Source organism: Pongo abelii, chromosome 20 (genome assembly GCF_028885655.2).
Source record: "Pongo abelii isolate AG06213 chromosome 20, NHGRI_mPonAbe1-v2.0_pri, whole genome shotgun sequence".
Classification (NCBI taxonomy): domain Eukaryota; kingdom Metazoa; phylum Chordata; class Mammalia; order Primates; family Hominidae; genus Pongo; species Pongo abelii.
In genome coordinates, this window is record NC_072005.2 from 50,171,499 (window position 1) to 50,196,980 (window position 25,482).

Consider the following 25,482-nt stretch of genomic DNA (forward strand, 5'->3'; position numbering starts at 1 on the left):
TATGTGGGGCTAATGTTCTTTGCCATTTTTCACCACAGATTTGATTTCCTTTTTCTTTTGTGGACACTGGTTTGTTCCCTAATATAACTTTGACTTGGGTATATTTTCACAGTTGGTGGGGATTGTTACAGGTTATCATCCTTCTTCTGTGTTTGAAAAAGGAGGGAGGCTTCAAGTCAGGTTAGTTGACCTTCCTTTGTTGGTCTTATTATCCATAATATAATAAATAAATTGATGAAGGATGGGCACGGTGGCTCACATCTGTAATTCCAGCACTTAGGAAGTCCGAGGCGGAGTTTTAGACCAGCCTAGCCAACATGGTGAAATCTCATCTCTACTAAAAATACAAAAAATTAGCCAGGTGTGGTGGTGTGCGCCTGTAATCCTAGCTACTCAGGAGGCTGAGGCAGGAGAATCGCTTGAGCCTAGGAGGTGGAGGTTGCAGTGAGCCAAAATCGTGCCACTGCACTCCTACCTGGGTGATACAGCACATCTCCATCTCAAAAAAATAAATGAAATAAATAAGTTTATGAGAAGTCTGTTAAATTGTTACATAATCTATATAGGTAGAAGGTTTCTATTTCAAGTGAACCAAAGTGTAACTTGAATCCTCTAATGCAGACTCACAGACCAAAAATAAATTCCAAGACAAGTCCAGTTTACAAATCCACAATTCCTTTGATGGGGTGGGAGGGCAGTTCTGGATAAGGATGGACCTTGCTGGATTGCAAAAAATGTACAGCACTAATTTTTTCCCCAGAGATCTCCATAAGGACCTATGGTCATGAACTTCTGTGACTGTACTCAAAAAGAGAAATAATCACGCATTTTGGCAGTGACTGAATTCTTGTTTTCAAGTAGGATAAATCCAAAGAGACACACACTGAGACATATTATAATCAAAAAGACAAAGGAACATCTTGAAAGCGGCAGCATGAATGACTTGTCATGTACAAGAGATCCTCAATAATATCATAGTGGCTCTGGCCAGGTACAGTGGCTCATGCCTATAATTGCAGCACTTTGGGAGGCTGGCAGGTAGATCGCTTGAGGTCAGGAGTTTGAGACTAGCCTAGCCAACACGGTGAAACCCTGTGTCTACTAAAAATACAAAAATTAGCCAGGTGTGGTGGTGCACACCTGTAGTGCCAGCTACTTGGAAGGCTGAGGCAGGAGAATCACTTGAACCTGGGAGGCAGAGATTGCAGTGAGCTGAGATCATGCCACTGCACTCCAGCCTGGGCGACAGAGGGAGACTGTCTCAAAAAAGAAAAAAAAAAAAAAAAGATCATCAGTGGATTTCTCAGCAAACCTCCAAGACCAGAAGATGTATTAAAGTGCTGGGAAAAAACCTGGTATATTGAGGATTCTATATTCAGCAAAACTATACTTCCAAAATGAGAGATCAATTAATAACTTTTCAGAAAAACAAAAGCTGAGAGAATTGCCAGTAGACAAGTTATTCAAGAATTGATAAAGGGGCCAAGTTGGGAGGCTGAGGCAGGCAGATCATTTGAGGCCAGGAGTTTGAGACCAGCATGGCCAACATGGTGAAGCCCTGTCTTTACTAAAAATATAAAAATTAGCTGGGCGTGGTGGTGGGCACCTGTAATCCCAGCTACACAGGAGGCTGAGGCTGGAGAATTGCTTGAACCTGGGAGGTGGAGTTTGCACTGAGCCGAGATTATGCCACTGCACTCCAGCCTGGGCAACACAGCGAGACTCCATCTCAAAAAAAAAAAAAAAATGATAAAGGGAATCAATCCTTCAAGTTGAAATGAAAGGATTTTAGACAATAACTTGAAATCATATGAAAATATAAAGATCTATACTAAAGGCAATTACATGAAGCAATACAAACAACATTATGATAGTAATTTTAGTTTGTAATCCCAGTTTTTATTTTCTATACAACGTAAAAGACAAATGCATAAAAATGACTACCAATCTATGTAAGTAAGTACACAATATGTAAAGATGTACTATGAGATCAGTAACAGTGCGGGAAGGAAGGAGCTGTGAAGGAGTAGGGTTTTTATATCTGATTGAAGTTAAGTTGGTATCAATTTAAAAGACTGTTACAACTTTAGGATGTTACATATACTTTTGGTGACTATAAAGAAAATACCAATGAAACATGCACAAAAGAAAATAAGAAGTGAGTCAAGGCAAGGCATGGTGGCTCATGCCTGTAATCCCAGCACTTTGGGAGGCCAAGGCAGGCGGATCACGAGGTCAAGAGATCGAGACCATCCTGGCCAACATGGTGAAATCCCATCTCTACTAAAAATACAAAAAAAAATTAGTTAGGCATGGTGGCACGCGCCTGTAGTCCCAGCTACTCTCGGGAGGCTGAGGCAGGAGAAGTGCTTGAACCCGGGAGATGGAGGTCTTGTAGTAAGCTGAGATTGTGCCACTGCACTCCAGCCTGGGCGACCCAGTGAGACAACATCTCAAAAAAAAAAAAAAAGAAGGGATTCAAAATGTATCACTACAAAAAAAGAACTCAACACAAAGGACAATAGTAATGAAGGAAATGAGAGGCAAAAACACAATAGGACATATAAAAAACAAATTTAAAATGGTAGTCCTTACCTATGTATAATTAGTTTAAGTGAAATTAATGAAACTCCCCAATAAAAAGATGTAGTTTGTCAAAATGATTGAAAGACAATATGTAATTATATGCTCTGCACATTAGAATTAATGACATGCATAGATGAAAGGCAAATGATAGAAAAAGATATTCCATGTAAAAAAAAAAAACAGCACAGGTAGCTATACTAACAGATAAATTAGATCTTAAGTCAAAAACTGTTAAACGAGGCATTAAATATTGCTAAAAGGTTCATTTCACTAAGATGAAACAGTTATAAACATATATGCACCAAATATCAGAGTTCCGAAATATAAAATGTAAATACTGACAGAATTGAAGTGAGAAATACACAGCTCTCCAATAATAGTGACTCCCTATCTTTCTTTCAAATGCATAGGACACCCAGACGAAAGATAAATAAGGAAACAGATAATTTGAAGAACATTATACACCAATTCAACCTGAGAGACATTTACATAAATCTCTGCCCCCCAACAGAATACACATTTTCTCAATTGCACATGAAACATTCTTCAAGACAGATCATATATTAGGCCACAAAACAAGTCTTGATAAATGTAAAAGTTTGACACCATGAAAATATATTTTCCAATTACAATCTAGATCATAATAACTAGACATCAATAGCAGTATAAAAAGTGGAAAAAGCCTGAGGCGAGAGGATCACTTGAGTCTAGAAGTTTGAGACCAGCCTGAGCAACATGGTGAGACTCTGTCTCTACCACAAAAAACAAAAAACAAACAAAAAGGCCGGGCCAAGGTGGGCAGATCACTTGAGGTCAGGAGTTCAAGACCAGCCTGGCCAACATGGTGAAACCCCGGCTCTACTAAAAATATAAAATTAGTCGGGCGTGGTGGTGCATGCCTATAATCCCAGCTACTTGGGAGGCTGAGGAAGGAGAATCTCTTGAACCTGGGAGGCAGAGGTTGCAGTGAGCCGAGATCACGTCATTGCACTCCAGCCTGGGCAACAAGAAGGAAACTCCGTCTCAAAAAAAAAAAAAAGTATATATTTGCTAGTTTTGTCAGCTGACAGGGTCAAGAATCAATAACACTAAGGTAGCAGCGATCACACCTAGCACTCAGTTCTTTGTTTCTAACTACATTTTCCACAAATAGGAACCAGAAGTCCTAGGAGAAATATCTGATCTCATGGCTAGGGTAGGGAAAATACCCAGTGAACTTGAAAAATATCTAATGAACTTGGAACACACAGTATCAGAAAGTAAACCAGTGCGCAAAGAGCTCATATCATGATGAACAGGAGGAGCCAGAAGGCAAGAGGGGACTGCTTGAAGAGGATTTTACTGGCAAAATCTGAGACAACCAGAGAATCAAAATACATAATAACAGTAGTAGATGTGAACTCATTAATATAACAAGAATTCACAAATCCACACTGGTATAAACAAATAAATAATACAGATGGAAAGCTTTTTCTCAGAGCATAATGCCAAAAAATCAACATAGAATGAGTTGGAGTATCTCAATTTTTCACCAGATAGTAGTAACTTTTTAGGGGAAAAATAATTTTAGAGTGCAGAATTCTGGAGAGAAACACCTTAATCAACTGTTCAAGTTTAGCAGCACCAGTAATGGATAAAAACTAGTATCTGGTACATCCTGAGATCATGCACTAAGGACAGGAATTGATCATAATCCAGAAAGACATAATCTTGAATGTTGGAATCGCTGAAGATCAAAATGTTAAAAATATAACCCTGGAAAAAATAATTTTAAATTATTTAGAAGATATTGATTGATTTACATTTCTTTGTTTTCTTCCTTTTTTTTTTTTTTTTTCTGGGACAGACTCTCGCTCTGTCACTCAGCTGGAGTGCATTTCCCTTCCTTCCTCCCTTCCATTTTTTTTTTTTTTTCTGAGACAGTCTCTCGTTCTGTCACCCAGATTGGAGTGCAGTGACGTGATCTCGGCCTCCCAGGTTCAAGTGATTCTTGTACCTCAGCCTCCTGAGTAGCTGGGATTACAGGCATGTACCACCATGCCATGCCCAGCTAATTTTTTGTATTTTTAGTAGAGACAGCGCTTCACTATGTTGGCCAGGCTGGTCTCAAACTCCTGGCCACAAGTAATCCACTGGCCTTGGTCTCCCAAAGTACTGGGTTTACAAGTGTGAGCCACTGCGCCTGGCAGAGATGGAGCATCTCAATAAATTTTGTCATTTGGAAGGGCAGACTAGAGCAACAACACAGCTGTAACTAGTATAGAAATAGCAGTCAATTTTCAAAGAGGGGAATGTATGGCATTGTGTGGTTAGCATACTAACCTTGTTTTTATGTGTAAACAAAATTGTGAAAAGGTCTTTTTTTAGTTTAGAAAATGAATCTAGAATGTGAGACTTCGTTTTTTAAAAAACAAAAATATAGATTGATAAGTGTATTAGTCCATTCCCGCATTGCTATAAAGAAATACCTGAGTCTGGGTAATTTATAAAGAGGTTTCATTGGCTCACACAGAGTCCTGCAGGCTGTAGAGGAAACATGGCAGCATCAGCTCAGCTTCTGGGGAGGCCTCAGGAAACTTACAACCATGCTGCAAGGCGACTAGGGAGCCAGCACTTCTCATGGCCAGAGTAGGAGGAAAAGAGCGAGGAGTGAGGTGCTACACAATTTTAAACAAGCAGATCTCATGAGAACTCTATCAGGAGAACAGCACTAGGGGGATGGTGCTAAACCATTAGAAACCTCCCCGATGATCCAATCGCCTCCCACCAGGCCCCAACTCCAACACTGGGGATTACATTTCAACATGAGATTTGGGTTGGGACACAGATCTAAACCATATCAATAGGCCAATGTATGTTCATGGGGAGAAAAAAATCTGGTTATCTTTTTTTTTTTTTTTTTTTTTTTTTCCGTGACGGAGTCTTGCTCTGTCGCCCAGGTTGGAGTGCAGTGGCACGATCTCGGCTCACTGCAACCTCTGCCTCTCAGGTTCAAGCGATTCTCCTACCTCAGTCTCCCGAGTAGCTGGAATTACAGGCACGCACCACCATGCCCGGCTAATTTTTGTATTCTTAGTAGAGATGGGTTTTCACCATGTTCTCCTGGCTGGTCTCGAACTCTTGACCTCATGGTCCGCCCGCCTTGGCCTCCCAAAGTGTTGGGATTACAGGCGTGAGCCACCGCTCCCAGCCCCTGGTTATCTTGAAGAAAGATTTTACATCGGTTGTTTTCTGATTTTGCTTTATTCTATTATTAATTTGTATCAACCAACGTAAGCCAGATTCCAAATTGCTAACTATAATAACGATATTTTAACCAAAAAATATAAAGGAAGAAAATAAAATATGTTCCTTCATGTATAGGAGCCCTCCTTAATGCTACTGCATTAAATAAATCATAGGCATTGGGTGTCTGACATCAATGGCAAGCGCTTCACCAGTTATACTTGCTTTGAAGTATTGGGCAATTTAAGAGCTTCTCTGAAATTTGGTGTTTTTACCTCTTCAGTAGACATAATACCATGAAAAGTGTAAATGAAAGAAGATAGCTTTTCCATGAGGACAGGGCTTCCCCACTGGCCCTCTCAAATGATTGTTTTTCCTGCCAAACCAGTGGTAACACAGCGTCCGGAGTAGGGGCTGGCACCTTCTTTGTTCTTCATTGCCTTTCCCAAACCATTGTAACTTGCTCACTCTTTAAACTTTTAGTTTTGGCCTCATATTATCAGTTTATAGTAATCAATCATCAATCATCTACTGACCCCTAAGAAGTCATTCCCCGTTTAGTCCTTGAAGATTGTATCTCCTCGCTTGTTCTCTTTCCAATAATCCTCCTGTAGTCCTGGGAGGCGTTTAGACTTCAGGAATTGCTGTCTATTCAATATTTTCGCTCAAGGACTCAGGCAGAGGGAAGGACGACTCTCAGGGTCACAGTCCACATTCCCTACCAGGCGCTCAGCGACATAGGATTCGTTCCCCATGGGCAGTGCGGGAATCGTAGTCAAGGAGCACCGCGGAGTCCCAACGCTTTCCCCTGAAGGGTGAGATTCTGAACGTTTTTCCCTCAGCATTCTGAGTGTAATCCAAACGCTCGGTGGAGTCGTGGTCCGTTTGACCCACGCAGGCGGATCCGGGGAATTCTGGGAAATGTAGTCCCGACAATCAGCGGAGTCGCGGGCACTTCCGCTCCAAGGAAGGGGGAGCGGTTGTCACGGCGCATTCCACGGTAGTTTGTTCCAGTTCCGCGACTTGCGGGCCCTTCCTAATGTCAGGGACTTAAGCTTGGGGCTCGCTGGGACCTGGTGGTCGGGTTATGGGAAAAGAAGCCTCGTCCGAGAGCAGAGGTTTGGAGAGGCGAGGGCGGCGGCTTTTGTTGTGTCAGCGGAGCCTTCTTGGGCTGGGGCTCCCCTCGTGTCCCGCGGCCGGAGGCGGGGGGCATTGGGACTTGGTTGGGTCGCGTCTCGCCTGGTTTCAGAGTTTCCGGGGCTCTGAGCTCGCCCACTCCGTCTCCCTTGCACTCCAGGCGCGTAGTCACTTTTTTACAGTGCAAGGTTGGCGTGTTAATCTCCCTGGGCCTCTCCTTGCTGTTCTTTAAAATGGGGACGTTAGGACCATCCTTGGAGAATCGTTTTGGTAACTGGAATAGGTTACACAACACAAGCAGTCCCTGTCACTTGGTGAGTGGTGGTTTCTTGTTAATTTCCCACGAAGCCTGTCAGGTCCCCCGGTGGGGTCAGAGCTCCAGCATCAAGGGCCCCAGCCCTTGTCTCTGATCCCTTCAGGACGCTGGACGATCCCGGACGCCTTCTGACCTCTTTTTAGGAAGGCGAGGGTTGCGTCCACTTCCACGAAGGGAGGGGAGCATTTAACTTTTCTCGGGGACAGCGACCCAGTCAGGGTGTCTCACAGCTTTCTCCTTCCCCAGCCTGAAAAAGGACAGCGCGGACTGACTTCTTGGCTAATGAAAGCAAAGCTCCACGTGAGTGTGACTTGTCATTTTTCTTCTACAGAGACTGTGTCTTTGTAGCATGTGTAATAGGGCATGGGCATTTATAATAATTAAGCCTTAATTGCTAACTTCAATTCTAGGGGATTTATACAATTAGATACGTTTAAGCCGCACCGTGACTCTGTGGAGAGGTACTGGTCATCCAGGTAGTAAGAGGTGAAACTGGGGTTGGAACTTAGGCATTCAGTGTCAGAGCCCGAGTTGATCATCTCTTGGATATATTCTCATTGAGGCAGAGGAACTAGCTGTACTCAGGTGGGGAAAGTAAGTTAGAACTTGATTAAAGGACCTTTAGAGCAAGGCTAATTGCCTTGGAGTTTTCTCAGGTTTTAAAAACTGTCAACTATTTTGTTTCATTTATTACAAATATTTCACATTCTAATAGAACCGTATCACTGTGGAGCATTCAGAAATTACAGAAATACGAAGATACAAAAATTTTAATTACCTATGAATTCAGGATGTAAAGATAGTAATGGTTAAATTTCTAATTCATTTTGTTTTAGTGGTTCTATGTTTATATTACTTATAAATGTTTTACAAAATTTTTATTATACATTTCTCAATGTTTTTCTATTTATCTGCTTATCCATGGAAATTTCCAAATAAACAGATAATAAACTAGTGACCTGCCATATTCTATCATGCTCATTCTTATTCTTCTCATTATTATTTCTCCTATAACTATTTCCTGATTTTTTTAAAAAAAACTTTAATACAGTAATTATATAATTTTAAGTCTATAGAAAAGTTGCAAAAATGGTATAAGAGGGCAGGGCATGGTGGGTCACGCCTGAGTCCTGAGTTATGGAACTGAGGCACTCAGGGTCAGAGCCCGAGTAATCCCAGCACTTTGGGAGGCCAAGGCTGGTGGATCACTTGAGGCCAGGAGTTCTAGACCTGCCTGGCCAACATGACGAAAACCTGTCTCTACTTAAGATACAAAAATTAGCCACATGTGGTAGTGCGTGCCTGTAATCCCAGCTACTCTGGTGGCTGAGGCATGAGAATCGCTTGAACCCAGGAGGAGAAGGTTGCAGTGAGCCAAGATTGCACCACTGCTCTCCAGCCTGGACAACAAGAGCAAAACTCTGTCTCAAATAAAATAAAATTAATTTTTATGAGTAGATATACTTGTTAGTGGGCATCATACTGTAAAGACCAGCATCCCCTGTTCCCCTGTTTGCTTATTCATTCATTCAAAAGTAAATATTGTATCAATATGGACTCAGAACTCAGTCTTGTTAAATTAAATGACATGTAGATTAATAATTTTTTTCCAACTTTATTGAGGTGTATTTTACGTATCAGAATTCACCCATTTCAAATGTACAATTCAGTAATCTTTAGGAACTTTGCTGAGTGTAGTAATCATCATCATCATTTAGTTTAGATCATTTTCATCCCCCAATTGGACTCCTCTTGCCCATTTACATTTAATCCCCATTCTTATCCCAAATGCCCATCAACAAGTAACCTACTTTCTTTTTATATACATTTGTCTGTTCTGGACGTTTCAGATACACGAAATCATACAATCTGTGGTTTTGTGTGCCTGGCTTCTTTCACTCAGCATAGTGTTTCCAAGGTTCATGCATGGTGTAGCGTGAGTCAGTACTTTATTCCTCTTAATTTCCAAATAAGATTCCATTGTATGGATATGCCAGGATTTGTCTATCCATTTTTCCATAGGAGGGCATTTTGGTTGTGTGCAGTTTGGGATTATTATGAATAATGCTGCTGTGAACATTCATGTGCTAATTCACAATACACATCTGTGTTGGTGGGGACATCCCTGGCCACACTTTCATGTCTCTTTTTATGTCTTCCATAGTGTTCCAGGCACGATTCTGCCTTCTCTCAAATGGCATAACTCAGTACTCTGCAAATTCCCAGAAACAGGAGGAAAAATGACCACATTCAAGGTGAATAAGGCTTGCCTCTCTTGCTGTTAAAATTCCATCTCACTGTTCACATTGTCATGTTTCCTGAGGAAGACTCAAGAACAACAGGCATTTGAGAACCTGTTTATGCTAAGTGCATCCTTCTGCCTTTTGAGTTGACTTTGTTTTTAGATGTTGTTTATTTTATTATTTCAGTTGACCTTCTGTATCTGTGGGTTTTACATCTAGGGGTTTTGCGTCTTTGAATTTTGCATCTGTGGATTCAACCAACCACAGATTGAAACCTGAGTCTATGTAAGGCTGACCATATGTATTTTCCTTTTGCGGTTGATTGAGTCTGTGGATGTGGAACCCATGGATGTGGAGGGCTGACTGTAGTACAAACACTATTTTAGATGAGGGACTTGAGCATCCACAAATTATGGTATCCTCAGGGGTCCTTGAACCAATTCCCCAAGCGTGTTGAGCAACAACTGTATTTATTTTATGGAGTAGAAAAATTAGTGGGAATGAACAGTTCTCCTACTTTACTTCACTGCTTACATATGAGCAGAGTTTTTATTTTCTTATAGTCTTTCCCTAACGTGCATTCATAACTATATTGGTATTCATGATGTATATCTTATTTTTGTGATTTTTTCCTTAAGTACTAAATAATGTTCATTTTTTGAGGTTATGCCATATTCCCATTTAATTAATGTGCCTTTTTATTTTTGACTACTTCCCACTCATGGACATTCAGGTGATTTAAGAATTTGATTGTTTTAAATAACACTGCAATGACAATTTTCCTACATAACCATTTCCTCAAAAATCAATTCTGAAAACTTTCTGCTGATTTTTTTGTCACCGCAACCTCCGCCTCCTAGGTTCAAGCAATTCTCCTGCCTCAGCCTCCTGAGTAGCTGGGATTACAGGCATGTGCCACCATGCCCAGCTAATTTTGTATTTTTAGTAGAGATGGGGCTCCTCCATGTTAGTCAGGCTAGTCTCGAACTCCTAACCTCAGATGATCCGCCTGCCTTGGCCTCCCAAAGTGCCGGGATAACAGGCATGAGCCACAGTGCCCGGCTGTAGATAGAATATTCTAACATGGCACAGCACAACAGGCTATAATGCTGCTTCACACAAGTAATATTGTTGGAGTTTTCATATAGGAAGAGCTAGATTCTGTGTTCTCTGTGCCTCAATCATACTTTGTATGTATTTTATTTACTAGTGTCTTATTGCCTTTATAAAGTAACTAGTTTGACCAAAGTAGTAGGTAATAACCTTCATTTAAAATGTCCAGTGATACGGAAGATTTGCCAGTCACTTGTGTTCTGTTACTGTATTTACTCAGAGCAGCAGAATGAGGAGGTTCCTGGTCTCTTCTTCCTCTTAAACAGGTGAAATATGAGAAACCTCAGATTGGCATAGAAAGTCAGGGGTCAGAAACATTAGCCATTCCATTCAAGCGAAAGTGAGAGACAAAAGGAAACAAATATTTCTCAATTGAGTGACCCGTGGTGTGAGCGTCTGGAGTGCCCTGTTGGGTGATAACGTCCACAGGTAGTGGGGGACCTCTTGTCTTCCTAATGTGGTGGCACCTCAGATGCACTAAGATGCTCAGCACTCCAGGTGCACAAGGACAGTGATTAGCACAGTGGTTATATAAAATCTTTAAATTACTCTGTGACAAAAGATACCTTACAGAGTATTAAGAGAAAACATAACAAGTTGGGGCAAAAATATTTACCACACAGGTGCCAAAAAAGATGAAATTCATAATAAACATTGGTATTCATTTATAATCAAGTAAGTAAGAATAATAGAATTGTTCTTCCTAATTAGATTATCAAAACCATTGGAAAATTTATAACCTGCTTTTGGTCATCATATAGAGAAACAAGGTGCTTGTATTTTCTCTCTCTCTCTCTCTTTTTTTTTTTTTTTTTTTTTGAGACAGAGTCTGGCTCTGTTGCCCAGGTTGGAGTGCAGTGGTACGATCACGGCTCACTGCAACCTATGCCTCCCGGGTTCAAGTGATTCTTCTGCCTCAGCCTCCCGAGTAGCTGGGACTACAGGCGCGCACCACCATGCCTGGCTAATTTTTGTATTTTTAGTAGAGACGGGGTTTCACCATATTGGCCAGGCTGGTCTTGAACTCCTGACCTCATGATCCACCCACCTCGGCCTCCCAAAATGCTGGGATTACAGGCGTAAGCCACCGCACCCAGCCACGTGCTTGTATTCTCTTGAAAGATTAGGGAGGCAGGAATAAAGGAAGAAAATCTGCCATTACGTGATCATAATTTTTAATGCGCTTATTTTTTTGATGTTTTATTTTTTATTTGCAATTATTTAGTTTAACTTATTTTTTTGGGACAGGGTCTCACTCTGTAGCCCAGACTAGAGTGCAGTGGTGTGATCATCGCTCACCACAACCTTGATTTCCTGGGCTCAAGCAATTCTCTCACCTCAGCCTCCTGAGTACCTGGGACCACAGGCACTCGCCACCACATGCAGCTAATTTTTTGTATTTTTTGTAGAGACAGGGTCTCACCATGTTGCCCAGGCTGGTCTTGAACTCCTGGGCTCAAGCAATCCTCCATCCTTGGCCTCCCAAAGTGCTGGGGTTACAGGTGTGAGCGACTGTGCATGGCCTGAAATCATTTTAAATACACACGAAAGTAAGATCTGACGGGTGGGGTGACTCATGCCTGTAATCCCAGAACTTTGGGAGGCCAAGGCAGGCGGATCACCTGAGATCAGGAGTTCGCGACCAGCCTGACCAACATGGTGAAATCCCATCTTTACTAAAAATACAAAATTAGCTGAGCATGGTGGCGCATGTCTATAATCCCAGCTACTCAGGAGGCTGAGGCAGGAGAATCATTTCCACCCAGGAGGCAGAGGTTGCAGTGAGCCAAGATTGTGCCATTGCACTCCAGCCTGGGCAACAAGAGCGAAGCTCCATCTCGAAGAAAAAAAAAAAAAAAAGGAAAGAAAGTAAGATCTACATGAAATGATGTTCTTTGCTGGATTGGTTATAATGAGAACAATATTGAAAATTAAATATTCATTATTTAGAACAGGTAGATGCAAATCCTCAGTTCCCTTGAATAATATACAGTCATGAAATGAGGTGAAATAGATGATGATGGTAATAATAATAGATAATAGCTAATGTTTCTTAGGTACTTAGTCTGTGCCATACGCTATTCCAAATGCTATATGTAGTCTCTTGTTCAACATTTGAAAGAACTCTGTCATGTAAGAACTATCATACCGAGATGAAATTAGGTGAACTTATCCAAGGTCACACAACTTTGAAGGGTACCCTTGTGTGCACTAAGCCATGATGGCTCCAGATCGTGACACTAAATGCTGCAGGTAATGTTGGTGCTGTGTGCCCTGGGCGTACAGAAGGAAAACTACATAGCAGTTTTAGATATGTTACCAAAAGCTTGTTAGTTTGGCAGACTTTAATGAAAAGGGATAGCATCCAGGGTTCCTATGTGAGAGAGGAGGAAGGTGGGTGTTATCATGTATGTTGGTTCTGACTTACTAAATGTTTCTGGGGCAATTGGTAATATTTACCAAAAGGTGAAACCTGTGTGGCTCAGGATGCATCATTTAGAGTTCTAGATGGTTACTTACAAATAGACTCAGTGAAGCCACAAAGGAAATGTCGAAGGCTATTGTCACTGATGTACTTTTACTGACAGTAAGGAAAATCAAAGTGTGGCATTTGTAAGATGGAAGGAGAAGGGCTGAGAAATCTACACATTAAGTCTCTGAAAATCTGGACCAGCTTCCCCCACATACTCTCCACTTTCTCAGTGCTGTTTCTTTTCAAGAGGTTGTTAAAAAGGCTGAAGCGAGGTGTGCTTGATGTTATAGGAGGGACTGACCTTCAAGGATGTGGCTGTGGTCTTCACTGAGGAGGAGCTGGGGCTGCTGGACCCTGTCCAGAGGAATCTGTACCGAGATGTGATGCTGGAGAACTTCAGGAACCTGCTGTCAGTGGGTGAGGACATGAGCCTTCTGACACTCAATGTCAGTCTCCTGGAGTGATTTTGTGTCTTCAGGGGTGCAACACTTTGGAGGTCTTGAATTAGTTGCCTACATTTGTAGACCTGACTTTCCTTTCAGTAGTTTTTAGTGAAATAAAATGAGATAGAAATATCAGAGTTCATTAAAATTAATGGAATACATAGCAAATAAAACTGGTAAATTGCATGAGAGGTGTGAGAACCTGTGGGAGGAGATTTAATGAAAACAAATGGGGGCCAGGCACAGTGGCTCACGCCTGCAATCCCAGCACTTTGGGAGGCTGAGGCAGGTGGATCACCTGAGGTCGGGAGTTTGAGACCAGCCTGGCCAACATGATGAAACTCCATCTCTACCAAAAAATAAAAAATACAAAAATTAACCAGGTGTGGTGGTGCATGCCTCTTATCCCACCTGCTTGGGAGGCTGAGGCATGAGAATCGCTTGAATCCAGGAGGCAGAGGTTGTAGTGAGCCTAGATCACGCCACTGCACTCCAGCCTGGGTGATAGAGTAAGACTGTCTCAAAAAAAAAAAAAAAAAAAGACATTGGTTAGAAATGTAATTTTAGTAATGCACCAAGATGTAACAGTTTTTCTTTTGTTTGAGATAACACCCGGAGTTTTTTTGTTTTATTTTTAAGAAGATTAATGAGTGCAGACAGAAAGGTGAGATTAGAGTGAAAGTTTAATATGCAAAAGAAGAAAGCTTTTTGCCAGCAGAGAGGGGGACCCAAACGGAGTTCCCCCTGTGAGGCAGGGGTTTGGGGTTTTTATGGACTGGGAAGGGGAAGGAATGTGCTTAGTTTGTGGGCTATATTGGAGAAAGTGTGACTTAGCTTGGCCCGGGACCTTGGCCTGGGACCAATCAGGTTGAAGTAAAGATTTATAGAGACCGGACTTACAGTTTGAAAAAAGAAAGTAGAGTGCCCACTGGAACCCACTGGAGCCCACTGTACCCATGCCCACAAAAGGAGAAGAAACTTCTTCCTGGGAGCCCACTGACTATACAAAGGACAAAGGCATTCTTATGCCAGGCCTTGCTCCTTTATCTGAGCTGGAGGTTTGTACAAGTTTTTATCCAAATGGGCTGGAGGTTTTTCTATCTGTGCAGCCGTGGGCATGTCTCCAGGCACAACACCCTGTGCTAGTTCCCTTTTCGGTGCCTGCAGCTTAAATTTTTTTTCCAGACTGCTTTTTATGTTATATAAAAATAAGGCACTAACCCATGGGTCAGGGGCTCTCCAAAGACCCTTCCCTTGCTGTCTACCTAAGGCAAGTGAACTAACTCCTTTCAGAAATAGGTTTTTATAGCACATATTTATGTGTATGTGTCTGGATCTTGAAATAGTGATATTTCTTCATTAGGTTTTTCTAAAAGTGTTTGAAAACACTACTTTTGATTGATTGATCGGTATACAGTAGTAATTCAAATTGCCAGTAAGTTCAGTTGTACCTTTATTGTGTTTGTTTTAAATATGTGACTTTGCATGTTCTAGGGCATCACCCCTTCAAACATGATGTATTCCCTTTAGAAAAGGAAAAAAAGCTTGATATAATGAAGACAGCAACTCAAAGAAAAGGGAAATCAGGTAAGAACCAAGCAGCTGAGAGTCCTTGTACATGATTGTCCATCTGTTGTACTTTTCTTCCCTGCTGTTGCTGCCATCTGGTCCAAATTGCCAAACCTCTGTCCTGGATGATTGCAACAGCCTTTGTACTGGGCACACTGCATCCACCCTTGATAGTATAAAATATGTTCTCCTACAGGCGTTCTCCATGTCACAGCTAAAGTGATCCTTTGGAAATGTAAGTCAGATTGCCATTCCTCTGCTTAAGACCTTGTACAGGGCTGGGCACAGTGGCTCACGCCTATAATCCCAGCACTTTGGGGGGCCAAGGCAGGAGGATCACCTGAGGTCAGGAGTTTGAGACCAGCCTGGCCAACATGTCAAAACCTTGTCTCTACTAAAAATACGAAAATTAGCCAGGCATGGTGGCCAGCGCCTGTAGTCCCAGCTACTCAGGAAGCTTAGGCAGGAGAATCACTTGAACCCAAGAGGCAGAGGTTGCAGTGAGCCAAGATTGCACCACTACGCTCTAGCCTGGGCAACAGAGCGACACTCCATCTAAAAAAAAAAAAAAAAAAGACTCTGAATGGCTTCTTATTTTTCTTAAAGTTGAAGCCTCTTAAAGGAGCTTATAGAGTCCTACATGGTCTGCTGTTCATCCTCCTCTGCCTCTCTGACTACATCTCCTGTATTCTACCTCTTGCTCCATCTTTTCCAGCCACGTCATCCTCCCTCCTGCTGTTTCCCAGACCTGGTAAGGACACTGCTCGCTCTGTCGCCCATGCTGGAGTGCAGTGGTGCAATCTCAGCTCACTGCAACCTCCGCCTCCCAGGTTCAAGCGATTCTCCTGCCTCAGCCTCCCAAGTAGCTGGGATTACAGGTGCCTGTAACCACGTCCGGGTGATTTTTGTATTTTTTATAGAGACGGGGTTTCACCACGTTGGCCAGGCTGGTCTCCTGACCTCAAGTGATCCGCCTGCCTCAGCCTCCCAAAGTGCTGAGATTATAGGCATGAGCCACTGTGCCCAACCTGGACACTGTATTTCTTACTGCTGCTGTAACATTAATTACCCCAAACTGAGTGGATTAAATGATAAAAATGTATTGTCTTTCAGTTTTTTGTTTGAAGTCCAACATGGGTCTCACTAGGCTGAAATCAAGCTGTCAGCAGGTCCCTGTTTCTTCCCGGAGGCTCTAGGGAAGGAGAATCTGTATCTTTACCTTATCGGTGTGTAGGGGCTGCCAAATTTCATAGCTTGTGGCCCTCTTCACAGCCAGCAACATTGCTTCTCTGATCATTCTTCTATAGTTGCATTTCCCTTTTATTATCTCTTCATCCTTTTTCCACTTTATGAGGACCTTGCACTGGGCCCACCTGGATAATGTAGACTTGCCTTCTATTTTTAGTTCAGCTGAACCTTTAGTTCAGCTGAATTAAGCAACCTTAATTCCCTCTGCAACCTTAATTACCCTTTGTCATAACCTGACATATTCTTAGGATGAGAATTAGAACGTGGATTCTTTGGGGGATGATTATTCTGCCAACTACAGATACTTCTGCCTCAAAGCCCTTATTTGCCCTTGTCTTTGCCTGGAAAAACTCACCTACAATCCTCTCGGCCCCTCTCTTACTTCATCCTGGTCTCTGCTCAGTTTTAATTTCACTTTTCTGATGAGGCCTTTTCTGATGTCCTTACTGGAAATGCCGTCCTTTACTCTCTGCCCTGCCTTCTCTTGTGTCTCGTAGACTTTGGTTTACTTGCTTGTCCCCTCTTTCTCCCCACTGGAATATAATCTCCAAGAGTGGAGGAATTTTTTTGTTTGTTTGTTTATTACTCTATCATCGGTGCCTAAATAGTCCTGTTACATGGCAGATATCTGTTAATATAAATATTTGTTGGCGTAATGAAGGCATTAATGGATGGATGTGACCTCACTCTAGGGGTCTTGCAGCTAGGACAGGTCACACACAAACCAGAGTGAATGAAGGGGGTTGCAGAACATTATTTGTTTTCTGATGGCTGCACATCCAGTTTCTTCTGCCTTAGGTGCCCTTCATGTGAATGTTTGTGTGTGCACTTGAACCTCATACCATGAAAACTTACAAGCATCGTGGTTGTGACCACACTGAGTAACAAGCCTTCCCAGTGGCTTTCCTGGAGGCTTCCATCATATGGAACACATTCATTTCTGGGAAGGAATAATTTTTGAATGAAGATTCTGATGTCTACTTCTGAGATAGCTCCCCACACAAGAAGATAACTATTTCCTAAGGTGTCAGATAGTAACTAGGTTGCAAACTGCTTTCCTTTCAGCAGACTGCCCATCTGAACCTCATTTGCTTGTTCCAAAGTACCTATCCACATCACTGTCACCATGTTTCGCTTCCCCTGTGCCAGAGGTGGAAGATTTAAGATTTGAGTGGCAAAAGTGACACAGCTGAATGTTGCCTGACTCTCTGGTTCAAAAATATGGTGTGCTTTTATTTTCTACAAATGTAGTAGCCATTAAGCATATATTAAAGAATATAGATGTCATACAATTTTTCCTTTATTTTTATAAAGACCTGGCTTTTATTTTCAACTAGTTGACATTATAACCTGGGAAAAATGAAGAAACTTCTTGCTCAAAATTGTCACATCATCATAGAGACTTGTCCCCCTCAAAAAAACTACAATTTTTAAGGATCAGTTTGTTAAATATAATCATATATTCATCATATGTGTGTGTATATATATATATATATACACACACATATGATGAATATATGATTATATTTAACAAAGATACACACCAAGAGTTACGTACTCTCCTATGAATATTTTTCCAAGGTGTCACGGTTAGAAATTGTCTTTCCATTTGAAACACTTTGTTTAATTAAGGACCAGGTAACTTCTAGAACCAAAGTTTTCGAGCTCTTTTGAGCATGAGCCATAGCAAGAAATGCATTTTTTGTTGAAACTAGAACAATGAAACAAACATTTCATGTCTGTATAGATTGACATTATAGCTTTAGTAAGCATTTCAGAAGGACCCCTTTCCTGCTGGTGGTAATACTCTGATAGTTTCTATCCTGGTTCTTTTTTTCTGAATGCTTATTACAAGCTTTTAAATTTATTTCACAGCTCACTAAAGGGCTGCAGTTTTTAATTTGAAAAACTGTTGTAAAAGGCCCAACTTACCTACATTGAGAGCTTCAGAAGGAACCAGTGTATAGGGCTTCCTGCTTTCTTTTCATCCCAAGTGATTCTTGCCACCTTCAAATTTTCTTATTAGCCTCACCCTGGATATACCTGTCTCTTGTACAGCTTTTCAGCTTCTCTGCAAAATTATAATTTTCTGTTCTTTTCCTATTTCAAATAACATTTGGAAAAGATGTTTTTCTTCTAGGACTTGGCTTAAATTCTCACACAAAAAAAGCCAAGTTGGGGTTCATTTATTCATTTGACATGCATTTATTGAGCATTCGCTGTGACAGGCACAGTTCTGGACAATGGTTATAAAGTAGAAAAGTGTAAAATGAGTATTATGTCAAAATTAGAAAATGCTTCCCTCATTGATGCTGCATTGTGGTGGGAAGGACATACATTAAACAACCAGTAACTTAGTGTGTCCAGTGGTTAAAAGTGCTGTGAAGAACATAGACAAATTCAAGTTGCTAGAGGTGAATTGGGTGAAGACAGGATTCATTATTTTTCAATGAGTAATAAAGCAGCCCTCATTGGTGAGCTGACATCGAGCAGAGACCCACAAGACGTGAGGAACCATCCATCTCGCTATCTGGGAAGAGTTCCTCCCTGAATATAACTCCTGCTGTGGGGGTGGCTTTCAAAGTTTACGCTGACATCTTTTTCTTCTCCCTGTCTCCATCTCAATTGTGAAAGATTGGAGTCTACTTCTTTTTCACTTTTTTTTTTTTTTCTGGAGTTCTGAATTACTGCCAGGTTTTAGAATAATACACGTTATCAGTTCAACTTTCTTTCCCTTTAGTCCTCATGTAGGAAACTTGCTGACAGAAGCTAAAGTTTCACCATCTGCTTATCTGCTTATATTTTAGTCAGTATGTCGTTAGATACTTGCTCCCAGCCTGCAAGTCATGTTAACCATTCCAGTCACCTGGACATTGAAGTAACTTTCCAATAAAATGACTCAAGGCAGAGTTATATAGACACCATTTAACAAATGTCTACTGATATAAAGGAGGAGGTAGCCTTTTTTTTCTTTTTCTTTTTCTTTTTTTTTTTGAGACAAAGTCTCACTCTGTCCCTCAGGCTGAAGTGCAGTGATAAAATCATAGTTCACTGCAGCTTCTAACTCATGAGTTCAAGGGATCCTCCATCTCAGCCTCCCAAATAGTGGGAACTACGGGTGCGTGCCACCACATCTGGCCAATTTTTTAAAAAGATTTTTTGTAGGGACAGAGTCTTGCTATGTTGCCCAGGCTGGTCTTGAACTCCTGGGCTCAAGTGATCCTCCGGCTTCAGCCTCCCAACATGCTTGGATTACAGGTGTGAGCCACTGCACCCTGCCAAGAGGCAGCTTTTAAATGACTATTCCTGCAGGGAGGGGAGTAAGTTTTTCCCCTGTAAAAATTTTCTTAGAGGTACTTCTTTCCACTAAACTTATGTGGAAGAGTTCATATAAAAAATAATTTCCAAATATTTATATCTCTTTATACAAGATTAAACATTTTGGAATATTATTAAGGATAAACCTTTCAGAAGACACATTTTAAATCTAAGTTATATTAGAAGTGGTCAAGAGTTTATAATAGTTGTCAGCTCGTTTAATGTCTATCAACACAAAAAAATAAGATTAAGTGTATATGTTATGCAGAATATTCAAGAATATGGTTGATCCTTGAACAACTTGGGGGTTAGGGACACCAACTCCCCTCACAGTAAAAAATCCAAGTATAACTTTTGACTCCCCCCTAAAACTTTACTCATGACCTACTTTGACTGAAAGACCTACTGATAACATAGTCAATTGTATGTTATAATGTATTATATATATATTCTTACAATAAAGGAAGAATTCTTTATTCTTACAATAAAGAGAAAAGAAAATGTTATTAAGAAAATTATAAGGAGGAAGAGGAGGGGTTGGTCTTGCTGTCTCAGGGATGGCAGAGATGGAAGAAAATCCATGTGTAAGTGAACACATGCAGTTCAAACCTGTGTTGTTCAAGGGTCAACTGTATTTTGAACATGTAAATATAAACATTTCAGGTTACTTAATAATTTGAATATGTAACATGAACCTAAACTGCAAAATATTTGATTATTTTCTTACTTTCCCTTGAAGTTCTTGTTGATTTATATTATCTACATTTTTTTTAACTTTTAATATTTTTAATAGAGGTACATTCTTGCTTTGTTGCCCAGACTGGTCTCAAACCCCTGGCCTTCAACTATCTTTCTGCTCCAGCCTCCCAGAATGCTGGGATATACAGGCATGACCATGCCTGGCCTATGCTTTTTATATTTAGATAATTTACTATTTATTATTCTACACTGACTTTAAAATTTGATGGAAATGGCAGTACTTGAACAATTTGTATTATATTAATTTTTAAAATTAACTCTGACTTCTAACTTGTGTCTCACATAGGAGACTTGGTATGGTTTAATGCCTGGTAGATAGCAGCCAATTGGACCACCTCTTGATTTATCTAGGCGTGGAAATCAGAGATCATGGTACACAGTGGAAAAGACCATTACACAAACTGGACCTTCTCTGGATTTGTTAAAATTCCATGCTCTCGCCTAAGTATGACATCTTGAAAACTTTTAACAGAGCCTCCACATCTCTGAATTCTCTGTCCTTACAGCAGACAAGATCCAAAGTGAGATGGAGACTGTTCCAGAAGCAGGACGACATGAAGAGCTTTACTGGGGGCAAATCTGGAAACAGATTGCAAGTGATTTAATCAAGTATGAAGACTCTATGATAAATATTTCTCGGTTCCCTAGACAAGGTGATTTGTCCTGCCAGGTTAGGGCAGGACTATATACAACTCACACAGGACAGAAACTTTACCAATGTGATGAGTACAAAAAATCCTTCACTGATGTCTGCAACTTTGATCTTCATCAACAGTTACACTCAGGAGAGAAGTCTCATACATGTGATGAGTGTGGAAAAAGCTTCTGTTACATCTCAGCCCTTCATATTCATCAGAGAGTCCACATGGGAGAGAAACGCTATAAGTGTGACATGTGTGGTAAGGAATTTAGTCAGAGCTCACATCTTCAAACTCATCAGAGAGTCCACACTGTAGAGAAACCATTCAAATGTGTGGAATGTGGGAAAGGCTTCAGTCGTAGATCAACACTTACTGTACATTGCAAATTACACTCAGGAGAGAAACCTTACAATTGTGAGGAATGTGGGAGGGCCTTCATACATGCTTCCCATCTTCAGGAACATCAGAGAATCCATACTGGGGAGAAACCATTCAAATGTGATACATGTGGTAAGAACTTCCGTCGTAGATCAGCACTTAATAATCATTGCATGGTCCACACAGGAGAGAAACCATACAAATGTGAGGACTGTGGTAAGTGTTTCACTTGTAGCTCAAACCTTCGTATCCATCAAAGGGTCCACACGGGAGAGAAACCTTACAAGTGTGAAGAATGTGGTAAGTGCTTTATTCAGCCTTCACAATTTCAGGCCCATCGGAGAATCCACACTGGAGAGAAACCATATGTATGTAAAGTGTGTGGTAAGGGTTTCATTTACAGTTCAAGTTTTCAGGCCCATCAGGGAGTCCACACTGGAGAGAAGCCATACAAATGCAATGAGTGTGGGAAGAGCTTCAGAATGAAAATTCATTATCAAGTGCATCTGGTAGTCCACACAGGGGAAAAACCCTATAAATGTGAAGTATGTGGTAAAGCCTTCCGTCAGAGTTCATATCTTAAAATCCATCTGAAAGCACATAGTGTACAGAAACCTTATAAGTGTGAAGAGTGTGGGCAGGGCTTCAATCAAAGCTCACGACTTCAGATTCACCAGCTGATCCATACCGGCGAGAAACCATACAAATGTGAAGAGTGCGGAAAGGGATTCAGTCGTAGAGCAGATCTTAAAATTCATTGTAGGATCCACACAGGGGAGAAACCATATAATTGTGAGGAGTGTGGGAAGGTCTTCAGTCAGGCCTCGCATCTTCTAACCCATCAGAGAGTTCACAGTGGGGAAAAACCATTTAAATGTGAAGAATGTGGGAAGAGCTTCAGTCGGAGTGCACACCTTCAAGCCCATCAAAAAGTCCACACTGGAGAAAAGCCATACAAATGTGGGGAGTGTGGAAAGGGCTTCAAGTGGAGCTTGAACCTTGACATGCATCAGAGGGTGCACACAGGAGAAAAACCCTATACATGTGGGGAGTGTGGGAAGCACTTCAGTCAGGCCTCAAGTCTCCAACTTCATCAGAGTGTCCACACAGGAGAGAAACCATACAAATGTGATGTGTGTGGTAAAGTCTTCAGTCGGTCTTCACAACTACAGTATCATAGGCGAGTTCACACTGGGGAAAAACCTTACAAATGTGAGATATGTGGTAAGAGGTTCAGCTGGCGATCAAATCTTGTAAGTCATCACAAAATTCATGCTGCTGGTACATTTTATGAAAATGATGAGAATAGTAAGAACATCAGAGAGTTGTCAGAGGGAGGAAGTTCTACAAGGTGATTAAAAAAAAAAAACAGAACTCATGTACAACCTGAATGCTTGTAATCAGATTTCATAGGAGAGAAAAATTTTCTTTATCAACCTCCTTGAATTTATTTGATTTGTAACGCTCCACATTTCCACCTAGACTTTGTTTTTTTTTGAAATGGGGTCTCGCCCTGTTGCCCATGCTGGATGCAGTGGTGCGATCTTAGCTCACTGCAACCTCCACTTCCCGGGTTCAAGCGATTCTCCTGCCTCAGTGGATTACAGGTGCACACCACCACGCCTGGCTAATTTTTGTATTTTTAGTAGAGATGGGGTTTCGCCATACTGGCCAGGCTGGTCTCGAACTCCTGACCTCATGTGATCCACCCACCTCAGCCTCCCAAAGTGCTGGGATTACAGGCATGAGCCACCACCCCTGGCCTCCATCTAGACTTTGAAATGATTGCCTTCTAATTACAGTAGCATTCTCTTATTTAAAATATTTGTTTTAGTTAAGCCAGTGTTTAAGCAATAGCTCAACATATCCCAGTGGTCCAGTGACCACACAGCTGAGAACCCTTGTTAAGTGGTACAGTAAAGCATTCTGTCAAAACTTTGATATTTATGACATGTCACCTAGGAAATGGGACTTAGAAATGAGTTTGACCTGAGCTTTAAAAAAGTATACTGATGAAGGTGCCAGGATTGATGTCCATTAGACTGTAAGCTCCATGGGGGCAGGAATTTTGCTGCTGAATCTATACAACCTTAACATTGACTAGTGCTTGTAGGTGTGCTCAATACTTGTTTGTTAACTGAATCAAAAGGAGTAAATGCACAATATTTGAACATTGTATCCAAAGGAAGAAACCTGCAAAATAAAATTATTTGTGGAAATGAACATTTTTTGAAATGCAGAAAACCACTGGATACTGCAGCCTACAATATTAATATTACTCTTCTACAGTTGACACCTGTCCTCTCTTTAGTCTCTTCTCTCAAATTTGGTTCTTATTGTTTGAGAGCCTGTCTAGTTTCCCAAGGGTTGTATAAAACATAAGTTGAAGTACCTTTATTTTTAATTTTATTTTTGAGACAGGACCTCGCTCTGTCACCGAGGCTGGCGTGCAGTGGCATAATCATGGCTCACTGCAGCCTCGTCCTCCCAGGCTCCATCCATCCGCCCATCTCTCCCTCTGAGTAGCTGGGACCACAGGCACGTGCCACCACACCCAGCTAATTTTTGTATGTTTGGTAGAGAAAGGGTTTCACCACATTGCCCAGGCTGGTCTTGAACACCTGAGCTCAAGCAATCCAACCTCCTTGGCCTCCCAGTGTTAGAATTACAGGCATAAGCCACCACACCCGGCCAAGTTGAAGTATCTTTTGTGATTTTTCTGACAGTGCAGACTGAAAAAAATTTAATTAACATGACGAGAGTTTACTGAATATTACACAATTGAGTTTTTAATCCATTAATGTTAAGGCAGGGGTTTACTCTAACACTTCTAAAGTGTCAGAAGTAGTTGCCAATGCCAAATTTTTATCAACCCCCTTGAATTTATTTGATTTCTGACTTTCCACATTTCCATCCAGACTTTGACATGATTGCCTTCTAATAACTGTAGCATTCTCTTATTAAAACTTCTGGCTGGGTGTGGTGGCTCACGCCTGTAACCCCAGCACTTTGGGAGGCCAAGGCAAGTGGATCACCTGAGGTCAGGACTTAGAGACCAGCCTGACCAACATGGTGAAACTCCGTCTCTACTAAATGCAAAAATTAGCTGGGCATGGTGGCAGGCGCCTGCAATCCTAGCTACTCAGGAGGCTGAGGCAGGAGAATTGCTTGAACCCGGGAGGCGGAAGTTGCAGTGAGCCGAGACCGCGCCATTGCACTCCAGCCTGGGTGACAGAGCAAGACTCCGTATCAAAAAAAAAAACACTTCTGAGGTAGGGGCTCTACCATATTTTTGCCCCACACCCATTAAGTGAATACCAAAAACAACTTGTGGAAATTTGATAATTTTATCAAATGTATTATTTGGGCAGGATTGGCATTTACCATGCTTTTCCCTATTGCTGGCAGTAAAACATGGGTTTAAGGAAGAGTGTTTTTCAGAATTTACACTGTATATCTCTGATTTGGAAGTTATATAATTGGAATTTATGATTATGAGATTAAAATACCAAAAAGACTAAGTAACATATCAATGATGTCAACGAATTGTTTTAAATGGAAGTGTGTGTTCCTCTATAATAATTTGACTTTTGATATTTTCATTTCTGTATTGACCTGAAGCCATTAAAATGGTGGCAGGTATCTGTAATGACAGGATAAAGAAAGAATATGGGCTTTGGAAAATCATAGACTATTGCCTTTGTAGCATAATGAAATCTATACATTTTTGTGAGTGAGTGTGTATGTACATGCATAAGATAATGTGTAAAGGATACTTTTTTTTTTAGCAATTTTCTCTTGCAATGAGCATTTTGTGGTGTTTTTCCATTTTATGATTCCATAAATTACATTTTAATTTCTTATTGAACATCACTATTACCAAAGCAGTAAATTATGTACATTAGAATTTTGAAAAGTGCTATATGATAATCCCTTCAAAATATGATTGTTCTGTATCATTATATGGCACATAAGATCATAATTAAGTAATAGATTCTGGAAGCCAATTTTAAAAACAAAAAAATTCTCTGAA

General features: G+C 41.0%; 1 protein-coding gene and 1 long non-coding RNA gene across 4 annotated transcripts; one reads left to right on the plus strand and one right to left on the minus strand.

Moving 5' to 3' along the window:
- Positions 1-4,383: 4,383 nt before the first annotated feature.
- On the minus strand, positions 4,384-5,824 carry LOC129051994 (uncharacterized). Its single transcript, XR_008516623.2, has 2 exons — positions 5,595-5,824; positions 4,384-5,199 (listed from the first exon to the last, which is right to left on the minus strand). It is a non-coding gene; the product is annotated as an uncharacterized LOC129051994 (long non-coding RNA).
- ZNF234 (zinc finger protein 234) lies at positions 5,503-23,672 on the plus strand. 3 transcript variants are annotated; one of them, XM_009232737.4, is made up of 6 exons: positions 5,503-7,262; positions 7,511-7,564; positions 9,429-9,519; positions 13,384-13,510; positions 15,031-15,123; positions 20,937-23,672. In XM_009232737.4, the coding sequence occupies exons 3-6, from the start codon at positions 9,505-9,507 to the stop codon at positions 22,802-22,804; spliced, it is 2,103 nt and encodes a 700-aa protein (XP_009231012.2). In that variant the 5' UTR covers positions 5,503-7,262; positions 7,511-7,564; positions 9,429-9,504; the 3' UTR covers positions 22,805-23,672. The 3 variants fall into 3 exon arrangements, with proteins under 3 accessions (XP_009231012.2, XP_009231010.2, XP_009231011.2); XM_009232735.4 differs by having other exon boundaries at positions 5,503-6,929; XM_009232736.4 differs by having other exon boundaries at positions 5,503-6,811.
- Positions 23,673-25,482: the final 1,810 nt, after the last annotated feature.